Source organism: Parus major, chromosome 6, assembly GCF_001522545.3.
Source record: "Parus major isolate Abel chromosome 6, Parus_major1.1, whole genome shotgun sequence".
In the NCBI taxonomy this organism is placed as follows: Eukaryota; Metazoa; Chordata; class Aves; order Passeriformes; family Paridae; genus Parus; species Parus major.
In genome coordinates, this window is record NC_031775.1 from 16,085,024 (window position 1) to 16,101,948 (window position 16,925).

Consider the following 16,925-nt stretch of genomic DNA (forward strand, 5'->3'; position numbering starts at 1 on the left):
TAACAGGAAAGAGAAAATGCAATACAATAACTACCTTATTGTTAAAAATTAAGGACTCAATGCATGTAACAGGATTAAACCAGAACTGGTTTCAACTAACCAGGAATATACACAAAATAATATACTTTTTTTTAGGCATGTGTGCTAGATCATTGTCCAATACAAATGGTAGCACTTTTAAATCTTTTTATAGTCACTGTAATAAAAAGTTAGCAGTAACATAAGGGGATGTATACGTTTGTGTGATTAGCTCAGAGTTAAGCTAGTAATTTTCCTTACAGTTACCAATTTTCAGTAAAGATGTGAAGCTGGATGACATCCTTTATGTAATAAGAAAAGAAACAATGAATGGGAAAATTTAAAGCATATGGACTTGACAGCACTGACTGAAGTCAACAGGAAATGTCTCTTTTGCCTCATTATCTTTTAAATTAATTGTTGTATTATTAATTTATTTATATTTATTAATTAATTTAATTTTATTAATTTTATTTTATTCATTCAGTATTTTTGTACGGGGAACAACCAACAGAAAATCCTTCTTTCATGAAATTGTGGCTATTTATTTTGGAGTGGAAATAATCATAAGTTATGGGGTTTTTTCAGCCCGAGGCCAGTTTGCTACAAAGCTCTATTATACACAATTACAATTTGAATTTAGTCCAGGATTTTATCTATGTGGAAAAGACATGCTTCCATTATAAGCCTAACAAGACTGAACTTAAAGAGTTTCACACTTACTGTCTCTCAGCTTTCCGGCCATACATAAAATACTGGTTTATTCTAAATTATTTTTAACCTACCTACTTTGAAGATCACTTTCCCTCACTGTACATTTATGTCACACATCCTGAAGAGGGATCTCTCCACTGCTACTTCATAAGTAAGTTCTTTTCATGGGATCATTTGAATAATTTCCACACTTACTCTAAATTACACTTAGTCTCAATTGGGCTTTTAGGCAACACCTATTCTTCTGCTAGGGCAGATGAAGAAGGCAGGACCAAAAGCACCAATTAAAGTTTAATGGGGAAGAAATCTTAGTTGCAGGATCAGACTGAGAAAGGAATTTTACTGAAAGTCCTCTACGCTTGCTGAGGGTGTCCTATTAAAATATCTTTAAAACACAGAAAAGAAAACCAAAATAGTGTATGACTGTAATTTTGGCTAGTATAAATGGACATAGGGAGGGGTATCAGAGTATAAGAACACAATCTGATTTGAATAAACACCAGTGTGTCCTGGTTTTGGCTGGAATAGTTCTTTTCTTCTCAGTAGCTGGCACAGTGCTGTGTTGAAGATTCAACATAAGAATAATGCTGGTAACACACTAATGTCTTGGTTATTGCCAAGTCATGCTTATCCTGCATCAGAGACTTTCTTGTGTCTCATTCTCTGCCAGTGAGGAGGTGCAGGGGAAAAAAAGTTGGGAGGGAGCATAGCCAGGACAGATGACTTGAACTGGACAAAGGGATATTCCACACCATAAAACATCATTCCCAGAATATAAACTGGGATATAAATATAATATAAATATTACCAGTTACCCAGAAGGGCCTAACCGGGCCTGGGTGCAAGGTCCGGCATTTGTTAGCAGGTGGTGAGATTTTCTAATCATTACTATCATTATTTACTAATACTATCATTATAATTTATTTTGTTTCAGTGACTAAACTCTTTTTATTTCAGCTGTCAAGTTCTACTTTTGATTCTCCTCTCCATTACACTGGGATGGGTGGAGGGGAGGAAACGGCTGCCTGATCTTTAGTTGCCGGTTAACCCAGGACACACCAGTGACTCTGAATAGCCTAAATAAGCTTACAATGGATAACATAGGAGTACAGTAGGCGTGATCTCTATTGCATACCTCTGCAACTATTGCATTAACTATGTTAAATGCATGAGGAGGTGTGATCTTTCATCATATCACAGAAACACAAGTGCTTGTTTTAGATTCACATTTTAGCAGACCACCAGTCTTGCTGGCACAGTCTACCTTGCTTCCCCAGGATTGCCCCGGTACACTAGGCAAGATTTATAGGAAAAGGCAGGATTTATTAGAGCAGCTAAATATAGATCAGGCCAGCATTAGCTAAATATATACTACATTAGGCTAACAAACTTTGGGACCCAAAAAACCAGTAAATTTCCTGAAACTGTGTAATTCTATAGCATTCACCCCTACATGATAACTATATTAACACTAAAGCTAGAAGTATTTCTACTGTACATTCAATTTAACAGAACTACTCCAATTCACAAACTCTTAATCCCCAGCTGCTCCTGAAAGGAGACAGATTGTGAAGGGGCACTCACCCAGCAGTCCTTCTGTCAGACACCATGGGATGAGCCTTTGACGTAATGGCAATAGCAACAGGGTGGATTTCAGATTTAACAGCTCACCATTTATCCTGTCCTCTTTCTGTCCAGCCTGGTCTTCACTTTTACATGCACTAGGAACTGGAAAAAACCCAGACTGCCTCAAACTAGAATCTCATGAGGACATTTTCACAGGAGTTAACATACTGTGTTAAAATTAGGCACCCACACAGTTCTAAATCCAAACAGTTGATTGAGGTGAAAACTATCAAATGCCTTGCTCCAACCAGGATGAGTTAACTTGAGAGACAGTTCCATGTCTAAACTGAGGCCAGAAGTGTGGGTGTACTTGATGTAGGCACAAATGTTTTAAACTGAGTAGCTCAGGTAGGGGTAAAAGCATCTCTATAGCAGCACAGACCTCCCTGGAAACCAGAAGATGAATGTCTATCCAAATTCCTTGACAGATTTTCTTGATTCCCTGTTGATTCTGTTGACCATATGAAGCTGTGTGCTGCCACTTCTTAACACCAATTTTAACCAAAGCTGACTAAAGGTTAAAGTTACTTCTGATACCTCTTCAATTCCATCTTTGAGTACAGAAATAACCTTAGGTAACTTGTCTGGCCACGACTTTCTACTCTTTTATGACAGGAGGGTTCTGTGAATTTCCAGCTGTGAGACACCACCTTCTATAAAAGGCAAGCAGTCGGGAAGCTAAAATCAGGCATTAAATGTATCACATTGTTTTTGTCTTACTTTATTTTCCTCCTTCATAACTGTAAAAGATAAGACACAGAAAAATAGATACACATGAAGAAAGCCTATTACCAGAACTACAAACAGTGTTGTTTTTTTTTTTTTTTTATGGGGGGAACACCTTGTTGGTTGGTTGGTTTTTGTGGTGATTTCTTTATTTTATTTTTTTTTGGGGGGGGGGGTAGTTTTGGTTTTTGTGCTTTGTTGTTGTTGTTTTGGTTTTTGTTTTTAATTTGGGGGTTTTGTTTTTTCCTATAAAGGAATTAAAGCAACCAGTCACATCCACGACTTTCCCACAAGGAAATCTACCAAGAAAAAAAACTCCATCGGCTTAGGACCCCAAATCTATGGTTTTATAACGTAAGTTCAACCTTATCCAGCATCTACACATCGTAAACCCATCCTGCGAGGCGAATCCTGTCTCCGGCGTGGCAAGGCCGCAGAGCTCCGCGGCAGGTGAGCGGTGGCCAGCGGGCTCCAAGGGGAGCGCCCAAAGCAGGGAGAGCTGCCGGAGGGTAACCTCTCCCTCGGGGACGGAAGATTTTGACACCCGAAATCTCTGCCTCTCAGGACGGCACTGCACCCACTGTGCTCAAATTACGAGGAGTCTAATTACCTTTTGTCTTGGCAGACGCCGCCAGGAACGCAGAGCGCGGCCACCAGGAAGCGGGCGGGCCGCGACACGGTCCCTCCGCGGGTGCAGCCCGGGGCCGCCCCGCCGCCCTTCGCGCCGCAGCCCCGTCCGCCTCCGCCGGGCGCGGCCCCCCCGCCGCGGCGAGTGTCGCCCCGGCTCCCCGCCCAGCCACCCACCCCCTCCACCGCCTCCGCCTCCTCCCAGAGGCCCCCGGCCCCCTCCTCAGCCGCAGCCCCGGCCTTCCCGGCGGCAGAGGCGGCAGCTCCCGGCACCCCCAGGTACGGGTCCCGCCAGGCCCGGGCGCGGAGGGCGGACGGGACCCCGCGGGCGCCGGGAGGGATTGGCCGGGCGGCGGGGGGAGGCGGGCGGAGAACATGGCGCCGGCGGGCGGCGCGTGCTGAGGCGAGCGGAGCCGGGCCGGGCGGCGGCGGGGAAAGGCCAGTGCTGGCGGCGGGGCCGCCAGGGATATGCGGCAGCGGCTGTTCCCTGTGCTGAGCCGGGCTCTGCCGGGCTGGACGCGCCCCTGGGCCACTCCGGCCTCGCGCTCTTTCCCTCAGGGCCGGCGGCGCAGCTCTCTCGGGTACGGTGCGAGTGCGGTGGGGCCGGGGCAGGGCCGCGGGTCCCGGGGCCGTGTGGTTCGGGGCCGTGAGGCCGGAGAGCCCCCGCGGTGTTGTGTAAGAGGCGGCGGCGCGGCCGGACGGGGGCACCTTGTGAGTCCAGGGGAGCGCCCGCTCTGCCCCGAGTGCGGCGGGGAGCCGGGGGAGCTCGGGCCGCGGAGCGGGGCTGGCGCCGGAGCCTTCCGGGGAGGCGGTGGGCGAGATGGGGGCGGCGGGGTCGTGTGTGCCGAGGAGGCCTGAGCCATGCCTTGTGTCCTGTCTTGTGTCTTGCTCTGCCGGCCGGGAGAGCCCGGGCTGACGTGCTCCGGTATTAGCAGCTGCACCTCCCTTGACAAAGCAGGCTTTCGTTGCCCGGGGGCTTGCTTTGTTGTTCTACTTCCCTCTCAAAAAACCTTCTTGAATTGTGGTGTTACTTAACTTGCCATGTCTTCCTAAGGCATAATTATGGAAAAAAGAAAAAAGTTTAAAATCTTTAAGAAACTGCTATCAGTTACCCAAACTTGATGGGAGTGGCCTTTTCAGTTTCTGACGAGTTGTCTGGCACTGGCATTGTGCGGGGCTTGTTACTGCGTGTTTGTGTTCCCAGTGTCACCAGCTCCAGTGCAGAGAGCGCAACTAATCGTGATCAATGGAGGAGCGGGCGGGAGACTTGGCATAACTCACTTTTAGGGACAATTTAAACTGCGTAAAAACTCTGCAGAGTTTGTCCGGGAAGGGAGCTGGGGGTAAGGGGAAAAGGCTAATTTGTTTTCTTTCTTTCATTAACAGTGTATCTATTACCTTAGTAGACAAACCTATTTTTAATACTGCATAAGTTAGAGACGTCAAAAGTAGCATCTTAACGGGGAAAAAAGTGAGTTATGATGACTCATACTGTCGGCGCTCGTGTGTCAAAATTCGGATGTATTGTTACTGTTCATTATTGCTATTTATGCTTCAGAATCGTAAAGGTAATCCACAGTGTATATTCGGAGTCAGTGCTTTTCTCAGGCTGTAGTATCTCCTGCTAGATTACTCCTCTTAATGCGTGTGAATATATGTAGTATTTGGACTTAACTTTATATGTGTGAGTAGGCCGGTTATGTTTTCATGCTGCCTACAACCATGATTTAATCATCCATTTAATTTTAATTGTGAATTAGGATTTACATAAATGATAATGAAACGAGAGCAGGCATGAGATGATTTTTTAAGATGTGAAAATTAAGAATCCTTTTTTCAGTTACATCTTCCCTGTTTCCATCTCTGTATTTTGTTCTTGCTTGAACTTTTTCTTTTCATAACATTTTAAACTTTCATCTCTGTGTCAAGTAGCAAGATAATTTCTCAGTTACAACTTACCTCCTTTTTATCTGATGTACAGCATGAAAATTACTTATTCTTTTTGGGATTGATATGTTTGCCTGCCTTTTTTGCTTGCTTTCTCCTTTCTGTCTTCAGACAGTGTAAGGCTGTGGTTTAATCCCTTGGATAAAACGTTACCTTGGGAATGGATTAAAGTGTCATGTATATAACTTACTTTGCACATGAATACAGAAGCACTCCCCTCCCCTGTTAGATCCAGAAGAAAGAGGGAAGGGACAAGAAGTGCATTACCTCTGGTGTTTCACTGTGCAGGAAGGTATTAGGCTCCTAGCTATAGGTGTTATTGTAGAAGTAATTTACTACAAAATGCAGTCAGACCATTTGAGAAGTGGCATGTGGGGTTGATATTTTTGATATAATTATTTTACTGTATTAGATACTTTTGTAGGAACTTTGGATGTCTGATCTTTTAACAGCATAGAAATCAAAAAGTCCGTAGTAAAAATCTAGAGAAATTGCTTCAATCAGTTTTGTGTCTGGTTGTGTATTTGTGTATGCTTAATCAGTCAGTGAGTATCTTTGCTTTCAGTTTTTATGATGCCCATAAGTTGCTGAAATATTCTTATGAGATAGCACTGTGTGTATATAATAAGGTGATTTTTGATGGATCCTGTTTGAAAGTTACTTTTCTAGTTTTATATTGAAAACTTACCTTCTACATCTTGTTTTTAGAATGAATCAGAAGTAGCTTGCCTGAACAATTGATATGGAAAAGAATGCTGTAGAGCTGAGAGTTTGTTTATAATTTTAACAGTAGAACCAGAACTGAATTGTCCAAAATCGTAAAAATTTAACTACAAAATAGGTGAACAGCCAGGACTTCTTTTGTTGAAACACCGCTGACTCTTGTAAACTGCTCATTGTTATGGGTTTGTTGCTCATGTCAAAGCTCAAGCGTTGGATAAACAGTTGCTTTTAATGTGGGATTACAGTGCTTTTAATGATTCAGAATTCTAAAGTTCTCTGTGTTTTTGTTGCTAGATCAGATTTTCTTGCCAGTTCTCTCATCTTTCTGTGAATTTCATGTTGTTATGCAGTATAACTGAAGTTTTAGTCTCATCTTGTTTTGTTTTTAGTTTGTTTTTTTTTTTAATTCAAACCTCACAAGTTTTTTCTTTTTGAGGGTGTAAGACAGATGGTAGCATAAAGCATTAAGTGAGTTGGCTTTACAAAGAGTTTTGGGCAATCTGATGTGCTACTTGCACATAAAGTCTATGAAATACACATCAGAACACAGTTTGAATAAAGCACAGAGGTCTCTCCTGTAGCATCCAGTTTAACATTTCCTCAGTGTGTGCAGGGCCATGCGCTAGACACCACCACAGTCCTGGGGTTGTAGAGCAAGCCCTACAACTGTAGGATGATGGAACAAAGATGTCAGGGGCGGAGGAAGAGAGAATAAGAACCACTGGTCTGCGAGTATTCAATGAATAAAGTAATTAATTGAAGTAATGAGTACATTTCTTAAGAAAATGTGTAAAATATGCTTTGAAGCAGTTGGTCACATAGCACAGAAACTAGTGTGTCTGATCAGTCATGTTATTAATGTGCAGTTTGAAAATACTGATGTAAGCCAAACTACTATGCCAGATGTGTGGAAATTTTAATGATCCTCTATATTAATGACATCTAAAGATTAAAGCCAGATAATTTTACTTAATGTTCCCCCCCTAGGTCTTCCAAATAATCAAAGGCTTCAAAACCCTTATGGAATTTTGTAAAATATTGAAGCAAAGAATTGTTAGGGAAAGATTAATTGTTCTGTTTCTGGTGAATGCGGTTAGAGCTTGTTTACTTTAGAGGTTGTTTTTGGATGAATTGTTTGGGGCAATTTTTTAGGACATAGGAAAAGTAAGCTCAAGTTATTTAGAATTAAAAAAACAACTTATCTTTATTGCTCTGTATAACATCAAATTGTATAAGGTCCTGCCTTTTTGTTTGACTTTTTTACTCAGTGCTTTGGAAACTGTGAAGTGGTCAAATTAAGGACTGTATTTAGGGCAGTAAATTAGTTTTATAGTGTTTTGATTGTATGTCCCATCTCATTTGGCCAGCACATCATTGTACTTCTCAGGTGAGTTACTCAGCTGGGGCCTGATCTCATATGTGAAACTACCAGGGCCCTTGTTTTTGCCAAGGTCACACGTGGTATGGTCTCATTAATGCTACTGGTAATTCCTGTACACTGGTGTTACACACCAGTGTTTCTGCTGTCACGTTGGCAGTGCAGCCTGTGGCAGACCAAGTTTTACTGCTGTGATCTAGAAGTTGTAGAAGCTGGAATCTGGGAAACAAGAGCATGGCAGGCATCTGCCCTGGCCACCATCATTAGGAGGGAATTTTTGGAGTCAATTATAGACTTGGCAAAAAGCTGCAGACTGAGGTTCTGAAAATGCTTTAATTGTAGCGAGACTTTAGAATTTCTTCAAAATGAACTACATAACAAAACCTTATAAATATTCATCATCTTCAAACTTGCCTGATTTGGCATGATTAGTTGTTCTTAATAACTTGGGAGCACTGATTAAATCATTGTGGGGCTTTGTAGTTGGATCTTTTGTGTATGAAGTAGTATACTGAATTCCTGATGAGTTTAAAAGTGATAAATTTTTAGCAGTTTGTCTGCTTATGCAGTCTGTCTGCCTATGCATGCAATCAGAATTATTTAGATCAGTATCAGGAATGTGTTGGGATCTCATACATTCTCTAGCTTCATGACAAGAAAATTTCACACAAGATTGATGTTTTATGGATGTTGAATCATGAGGCATTTTAATCTCTAAGTGCCTAAAAGAACAACTGATGAATGTGTAACCTGAAAGAGTATGGATAGTCTCTTAAAGAATCCCTTTTGGTAATGTTCACCTGAATTGATTTAACTTTCCTGCCTACAGTTTAGTCTAAAAGACCCCATTATTATTATAACATACAGGTGAATGGAAATGCTAAGAGAGTAGGTAAATTCTTGATTGTTTTACTGGTGACATAATTCTATTGCTGTCATGATCAGAAGTAGGTGCAAGAGACAAAGAGGAGGGGTGCAGAGCTGTGCAAGAATGCAGATTTACTTGGTTGTTGCAAAGCCATGAGCTTGCAACTGAAGTTGTTCATGGGCTCCTCCAGAGTGCTCAGTTTGGTGCTGTCATCCTTGTAAGAGGTGAGAAAACTCTGGCTGGTAGTTCTGCAGCACCGGGCCTCCTGCCAAAGCACACAGCACTTCTTTCACTCCACGCTTTGGCAGCTGGAGAAACCTTCGTGTAAACCAAGCTGGATTAGTAAACAACACAGAGAACATGTTACCAATGGTAACTCCCTTGCAGGACAGAACAGAGGTTCTCACTCAATGAAGGTTTCACTTCAGTCTGGTAAATGGTAAGCAATTAGCTGCATAAAAACTTTGAGCACATGTGAATGTTAAGGCAACTGATAGAATGCAAGCATCAAAACCTGCTGAGATGGTAACTTGCCTTTCATCTGGAGCAGACCTATGTACTAGCACTTGACTTCAGTATGTGCATACTGTCATGACAGAAACTATCTTGAGAAGAACTTTGGAGTTTGTGCCTTGGGGGTCATATTTTTATTAGCTAGTCACATTCTTGCATTGAAACAACCCTCAGGAGTTTCTGTTAATTGGTTTTCAAACGTGGTCCTTTAATTGTTCAAACATTGGACTTATATTTGACTACACAGGCTAATTTTTAATTAAAGTAACTTTGCTAAAATAACTCCGAGAGATTAAAATAGTGAAGGAGACTCATATATCACTTAATCCCACTCTCTAATACTCTGTTTGCAGGTGAAACCTGGCATCTCCAGAGAGCCTTGCTGGTTCCAAGGGACTGCCTGCCTGGAAATGATTACAAAAATGGAACCTCAAAGAATAGAATATAATTTCACTAGAAGTGCTGTAATTGAAAATTCACTGTTGGTTTTAACTGACACTTTTCTTGTACAAGTGAAGTAGTTTTGATGAGAAGAAAGAATATTTCGTATTCATTGAGGACACTGTTCTCAGTTCAGACATCCCTATTTTTTTCTTTCTACCTTGGTCATCTTTCCACCTGTAATTTTTTGAGTGGAAGAATTTCCACTGCCACAGTAATGCAATTTTAGCTTTTTATCAGCTCATTCTCTGTTGCTTCTCTTTTGCGAAAGCAGTATGGCAATATTTATTTTAATGTTTTTGTTAGGCTATTAGCTCTGCAATAAATATAGCACCTCCTTTGTGGAAGAATTGTTTAGCTACTGAGCAGCAGCATCCAGTGCTCACTGTAATGACAGTACAGCAAGTAGCTATAGCACATGGACTTTAGGACAGCTTCTGAACATGGCTTTAGAAATTAAGCTACTTCTCAAAAAATACAGGATTTCTGGTTGTCTTACTTTTTTTTTTTTTTTTTGCCTGTGGTTAAAAGCAGTTCTATTGTCAGGAAGTGATTTATAGAGTTTCAGGATTCTGGTGTGAAGGAATGGAATGTGGTATTTTTATAAAGCGTCTGCACTTACTTGAAAGCTGCACAGGAAAACAGTCATATGAGGGAATGTTTAGTATTGGGTCCTACAGTTTACTCCTTAAGAAAACATAATGGTATAAAAGTTCTTTCTAAAGTGAAGTTTTTTCACTTTTGTACTGTAGTAACATATCAGCAGGAGGAACAGTACTTAAGCAGAAAGGAGTTGTCTTGCCCTTTTGACGTATTTGCCTTCCAGGAGTATTGCATAGTTGATCAGCCCTTGCTTTTATTCGAGTTGTCTGGTACTATGATTCACTTTGCAGCAAAATAATCGTAGGTAATCATGCAAACCCATTTGAAGTTAGAGAATGTTATATTCACTCTGCCCATTGAAATAACAGTGAAGGTGGAGATAAAAATTTCAGTCCTTGATTTGAAGGCTTAATTACTGATGTCATCCTTTTGAAAATTGTAGATTTTTCCTGTACTGGAATTTCACTACCAAGCTGGAAGTAGACTATGAAGGAGGCAGAAGTAGGGAATCATAATAAAATGGAGTGGAGGTGTACAGCTTCGTAAGACATCAATTGAAATCTCATAAGGTTTCATAGCTGCATAATTTGGTGAATCACATTGGAAATATGAGTCATCTGAACAAACAGTAAACTTCTGTGACTTAGTGATGGGGTATAGAAATAACAAGGCAATATCAGATGACAAGGAAATTGTATAACATTTAAAAAACCCCACAACTCAAGTAGTTTATAGTATATATGTGTCTTCTGACAATCAATCTTATTGAGATAGAATATTCTAGCTGAAAACCAAGGTATAGGTGTTCATTAGCAGATACAGAATCAGGAGCTTAAGGGACATCTTGTTCTCCCACATACTTGTTGTCAATCCAGTTTGTGTGCAAGTGAAAAACAGTTGGGAGCAGTTTAGTTACTGATTTTCATATATGAAAAGTATCTATTCTCACTTCAAAAATTTTACACAGTAGCTTATTAATTAAACACAATTAATGAATTGTATTTAAATTAATTTTAGTAGAATATTTGTTAAGACTCTGAATTTTGAACATGGAGGCATCTTTTAATTGTCAGCATGGTTTGTATCCATGCTGTTGATGTAGAGAAACAGGGATATTGTGGTACTTGGAGTAATCTTTGTATTTCAATGGTATCTGCATTTTTTTGGTGCAAGAAGACCCACAGATATTCCAACCAGGATTAGCCTGAGTACAGGGTTAAACTAGTGGATCAATGACCAGTTTAGATAAGAGTGTACAAATTTAAATTCAGCATTTCAGCTACTGTTTAGTGATTACATTTGACTGTCTTTCTGTTTTTCAAAGAATTTCATAGTGTGAGAAAACCATGTTTTACTACTTTATATGTTTCCTTCTAAAATGCACTGAGCCACACATTTTAAAAAGTTACTTCATATTGTTTATAGCTTTTGCTTGGAGACATTCAGATTCTAAATCAGCCACACATAATTCCTTAGCATTTCAGCATCATTCCTTTAAAGAAGGGTGTCTTGTAGCATCTGTTAAACTAATGGTAGAAGTTTAAATATGTGAGGCAATCTATTCCTGTTTATCATGGCAGTTTTGCAGTCTTCGTATTACGGCACTATTGCAAACAGTGTCACCGTTTCTTGCTTGAGTGTACAAATCCAGTGGTTTGTTAGTAGAATGTTGTTTATTTGACAATCAGAGTTACCACACTTGTAATATAATCAGCAATTCAGATATGTGGAATACCCTGAAATTTTAAATTATACTTGAAATAGCACGATATGTTTAATTTTATTTATTTTATATAATAATCAAATAAGGGGATGACATTTATTAAATTTGGGTTGTTTAAATTACAATTAATGTGATACTTGAAGCATTCAGTTAAATGATATACATCTTTATTGTGTTTCTTGGTCTTCAAGGTTTCTTTTTTGTTTTAGCAGCAGTATGTTTCAGGATCTGAATTTTAGGCAAGTTCAGTGAATTTTACGCGTAATAGAACTTCTAGCTGTTCGTATAGCCCTGTATTGTCTAGCATAATATTAAAATATTAGCAAGGCTTAAATGAAAATAGTAAAAAATTTCTTCTGTTTTCTTTAAGGTTTCAAAAGGAGACAAACAACAAAATGAACAATCCAGCTATTAAGAGAATAACAAATGAAATTATCAAATCACCTGAAGATAAACGAGAATATCGTGGACTGGAATTGGCAAATGGCATTAAAGCTCTTCTCATTAGTGACCCCACCACAGATAAGTCCTCAGCGGCACTTGATGTCCACATAGGTATTCAATTCATGTTGTGTTCGTTACGTCATTAATAAAAATGCTTCAGGTTTTGGTATCTTGATGCAAATAAACTGACAGGAGTGGTATGCAGTTGGCAGCCTAGCCTTTATTGTAATTTATAGTTTATTTAATTCTTTGGCACATCAAATCAAAAATTATTAGAGCTAAATGCTCTTATTGTGCTCTGTGTTTACTCAAGTGTAGCGAAGTCAGTCGAAAGACTGCTTTTAACCATTAAGTTTCATGTTATGAAAGCTCTTTTGTAAGCAGAAAAGGGGCGGGTGCAAGTGCAATTATTTCAGACAGCTCCATCTGTCATGTCAGACTTTTTTTTTTTCATGCTAAGTTGTTGATGTGTAGAGGTGAGAAAATGCTGTAGTGCTAGGGAAGTTAGAGAGGCACTCCCTAACTTCAGTGGTGCTTATGTGTGCAACAGAAATATGGGAAATAGAAGGGGAAGGGAATTGCTTTGACTCTTGGGAATAATGGAAGCCTTTTCTTATATCTGAGGTATATCTCAAACTGTAAATTTTCAGTTGATTGGAAAGTACAATTCATGTGTGCATAATCTAAACACCCTCTAGCCATGTCTGTAAGTGGGAGCTCTTGCTGCTGTTTGTGTTAGGGCAGAAGTAATAGAGGGACTTCAAAAACTTCTGTTCTTTTTTGTTATGGGGATGGCTGTCCCAGATCATTAGCTAGTTCTGAGCATCCTGAATGTGGTTTTGTTTAGGTCCTGTGTTAGTGATAGCCAACTGTAGCATCCAATTCCTGCACGTGTGCTGGAGGAGATGTATCTGTTGCCTTCATCTCCACTCTCTCACTACACGTTGCTGCACACTCCAAGGCGGGACTGCCACTCTCAAACTTCAGCCTTTGTCTTCCATTCTTACAAATCATTGTTGTCTTTTAATCTGTTTGCCTTCACGCCTATTAGCTGGTCATCCATAGCTGCATGTGTTCAGGCAATTACAGGTTATCACTCGTCCTATAAACCATAGGATAAATACCTCTTTAATTATGGTTGGCAGTTGCTGCCTCTTAACACAATGCACTTATTAAAGTCGAGGTATAGATTTCAGAACAGTGTGATTTGCCAGGTCTTTACAGATTATGAGTCATGGACTTCAATTGAAAATCATCTGTAGAAGGAATTGGAAGCTGAACTGGAGAGGCAGTTTGATACACTAATTGGTTCAGTTACTAATTCTGATTTTTAAAATATTTTTTTGAATATTAAGTTTAGTTGACTGTTATTGCACAAGTGTCTTCTTACAGCCACAGAATTGATATAATTGCCTGAAGCAACATACTGTAATAGAGAGTACTTTAAAAGATTTAATGTTTTAGTACTACATTTTGTGAATGGTTACATGAAATTTTTCCTCTTGTAGGATCGTTGTCCGATCCCCCCAACATTGCTGGGCTTAGTCATTTTTGTGAGCATATGTTGTTCCTGGGAACTAAGAAATATCCAAAAGAAAATGAGTACAGCCAATTTCTAAGTGAGCATGCCGGGAGCTCAAATGCTTTCACGAGTGGAGAACATACCAACTACTACTTTGATGTGTCACATGAACATCTAGAAGGTGCACTGGATAGGTAAACACATTCTTTTTAGTATTTAATTTTTTTGTCACAGAGGTTCTACTTGAATTTATTAGTGTAAAAGTTTTTTTATAATTCTATCATTATGATATTAAAAAAAAGGTAAAAACCATCTTTTGTTAAATATGATAACCAGATATTTTTCAGCTTGAAAGTCTTACTCAGATTTTTTGTTTTATTTAGGAGAGTTCTTCATTGTGACACAATTTTGGAAATTTAAATGTTGTGTTTACACTGAATATTTTTGGAAATGTGGGACAAAGAGTATGATCATGAATTTACACATTGTGCAAATACTGGCATGGTGCAATCAAATGCTGTGCTTCCCATGGGATCCTTATTGAAAGCAAAACAGGGGTGAAATCTAGAAATATTTAAGGACGCTCAATAGGGAGAACTTGCTGAAATCTCAGTGTTTTGGGGGAGGGGACAGAAATTAAAAGGTGTATAGTCAGTGAGGTACAGTGAGTTTTCTCTTTGGCTTCTCCCTGCACATCTGACAAGATTTATTTGATTGGTGAAATTAAGACCCTCTTGCAGCTAAACCTAAGAACAGGAGAAATTTTCACTGTGGTAATTGTGATGCTCTTGATTCTTGTACTACCTTGTATGATGAACATGTTGTCTGCATTTATAAACTAAGAAATTGAGAAATAATAATATTAAATTAGCATCAAAACTTACAGAATTAGTAAGTTCTGCGTTAAAAAATAAGGTATTCAGCTGTTTTCAGGAGGTACCAAGCTTTATACTTTCCTGTTACAATTTATTTACAGTATTCTTGACTTGAACTAAATTTTTTTCTCTTTAGATTTGCCCAGTTTTTCCTGTGCCCCCTGTTTGATGAAAGTTGCAAAGATAGGGAAGTGAATGCTGTTGATTCTGAGCATGAGAAGAATCTGATGAATGATGCCTGGAGGTTGTTTCAATTGGAGAAGGCTACTGGAAACCCCAACCATCCCTTCAGTAAATTTGGAACAGGTTTGTCAGAGTATAATTATCCAGTGGAGTTCTGTATAACATACATAGTATTATTGCTTATATAAAATTTCCAAAGACAGACTTTAGCAATTCTCTTATTTTCCTCTCCATAAATGTTTATTATGGTGCTTTATCACATTTTTCACATCATAGACTAAACAGAGCTAGACAAAAGCATAGGAAAAAGTGATCCAAGACTTTGAGTACAACGATGAATCAATCTGTACAGTTCTGGTAATTACTGCAGTGAGTGCTGTTTTCCAGTTACTGGGTTTGTCATAATTTGGTACTGCTAAGTCTTTGTGTATAACAAAGAGAATGAATTGTGTTTAAATTGCTGTTAGCCACATGCTTTTTGTTACTTAATATTGCATTTAGACTAGATGACAGTGACTAGGTCAAATCAGAAAGATCAGCAAAATACTGTGAAAATTATTGAGTAGGAATATAGAAACAAAATCTAAACAATAGAGCACGACAGTAGAAGATGGACAGATAAAATGATATTGGACAAATTCCAATCCTACTGTATTTAGCTTATTAATATAGCTGTATTTAATTTTTTGTTGTTGTTCAGGCTTAATTATTGACAGGATGCTTAGTAACAATTTAAAGTAAACACCACAGAACCTCAATTCAAAAAGCATTAAACTTAAGATACCATAGTTCTTGACAAAACCACAAATGTTTGATGATTTGGTAGAAATCTAAATATTGGGTGGTTGTTTTTTTTTTGATAGACATGATTTTCTACATGAATTTATTTTTGAAACCTTCAAAGTTACAGGACTGCACTGTTTAATCACTGAGTATAATGTGCTCAAAAAATGTGTTTTGTGGATGGGTCAGTTTGCTTTATGAATAATCGACTCTAGTATTGCGTGCAGTAGGAGGATGGGAGAGCAGATATTGAGCTTTAAGGCAGTGGTTTTTTCCTCTGTCTCTAAAAAGACAAGATGTACCTTTACATCTGTTGATGGAGAACATATTTATGGGTCTGGTAGCCACCTGCTGCAAGAGCAGGTATTGCTCTGTTGACCAGTAAAGAGAGGCTGTCTGTAAAAATGAAACTATAACTCCATTTTTCAAACAGGTAAATTTTTAAATGACACCTTTGGAGCTGTAAATTAGTAGGCAGGTGTTCGAAGTACGTTCTGTAATCTCTGCTACTGAAGACATTATTTAATTTTTATGTAGCGCACAGAAAACATAAATGGAAATTGCAGAAATAGTTTTGTACAGTTTAAGAAGGTTGTCTAGCTCACACAAGTGAACTGTTTTAGGGAGAATACCCAAACTTTTCCCAAAATTCAACAGTAATTCAACAGTAATAGTCATATTCCTTTCTCCTTAGATTAGGTTCTGATTCTGAAATAAAATTACAGCACATAGCCTTCCAGTAAGTATGACTATGCAGAAGTAGGGCTCAGCTTTGCTGGTTTTTATTTACCCAAAGGGATGACAACTGTGATGCATTTGGCATCCTTACTGTTTCCTTTTGATCAGCTGAGATGTTAATTTAGCAGAGTATGGGAATTACTCCATCTGATGCTTCACATCACTCCTCATTACTATGCACCCTGTTTGGTCAGCAAACCTTCTATAATTCCTTCTCTGTCCATAGAAACAAATGCACCTTCCAGTTGTCTTTTTAAGGGTGTGCATTTTTCCCCAGATAGCCTTCACTGATCTCCCTGAATTAATGCTTGTGATGGTGATTCTTCTCCATCATTACCCTCAGTGTCAAGTAATTTTCCAGGCACTTCTGCACTGGCTAGTGTCCATTTTCCTACATTTCCTACACAAGGTGTCTTCTGACTGTTGATTCCTAAAGTCCTCCAGTACTGTAACAGCAGAGTTATTGACTGAAG

General features: G+C 39.2%; 1 protein-coding gene across 5 annotated transcripts in view; it reads left to right on the top strand.

The window, feature by feature from the left end:
* Positions 1 to 3,904: 3,904 nt before the first annotated feature.
* The window catches only part of IDE (insulin degrading enzyme), a 57,362-nt gene continuing 44,341 nt past the window's right edge, over positions 3,905 to 16,925 (top strand). Inside the window, exons 1-4 of one of the 5 annotated variants that reach the window (XM_015632559.3) lie at positions 3,905 to 3,990; positions 12,278 to 12,462; positions 13,860 to 14,067; positions 14,885 to 15,054. In XM_015632559.3, the coding sequence (XP_015488045.1) occupies positions 12,303 to 12,462; positions 13,860 to 14,067; positions 14,885 to 15,054 (538 nt within the window). In that variant the 5' untranslated portion in view covers positions 3,905 to 3,990; positions 12,278 to 12,302. Of the gene's footprint in view, positions 3,991 to 4,137; positions 4,293 to 5,032; positions 5,055 to 5,257; positions 5,280 to 12,277; positions 12,463 to 13,859; positions 14,068 to 14,884; positions 15,055 to 16,925 lie in introns of those variants that run through there. The other 4 variants (XM_015632558.3, XM_015632557.3, XM_015632560.3 and 1 more) reach the window with 4 other exon arrangements.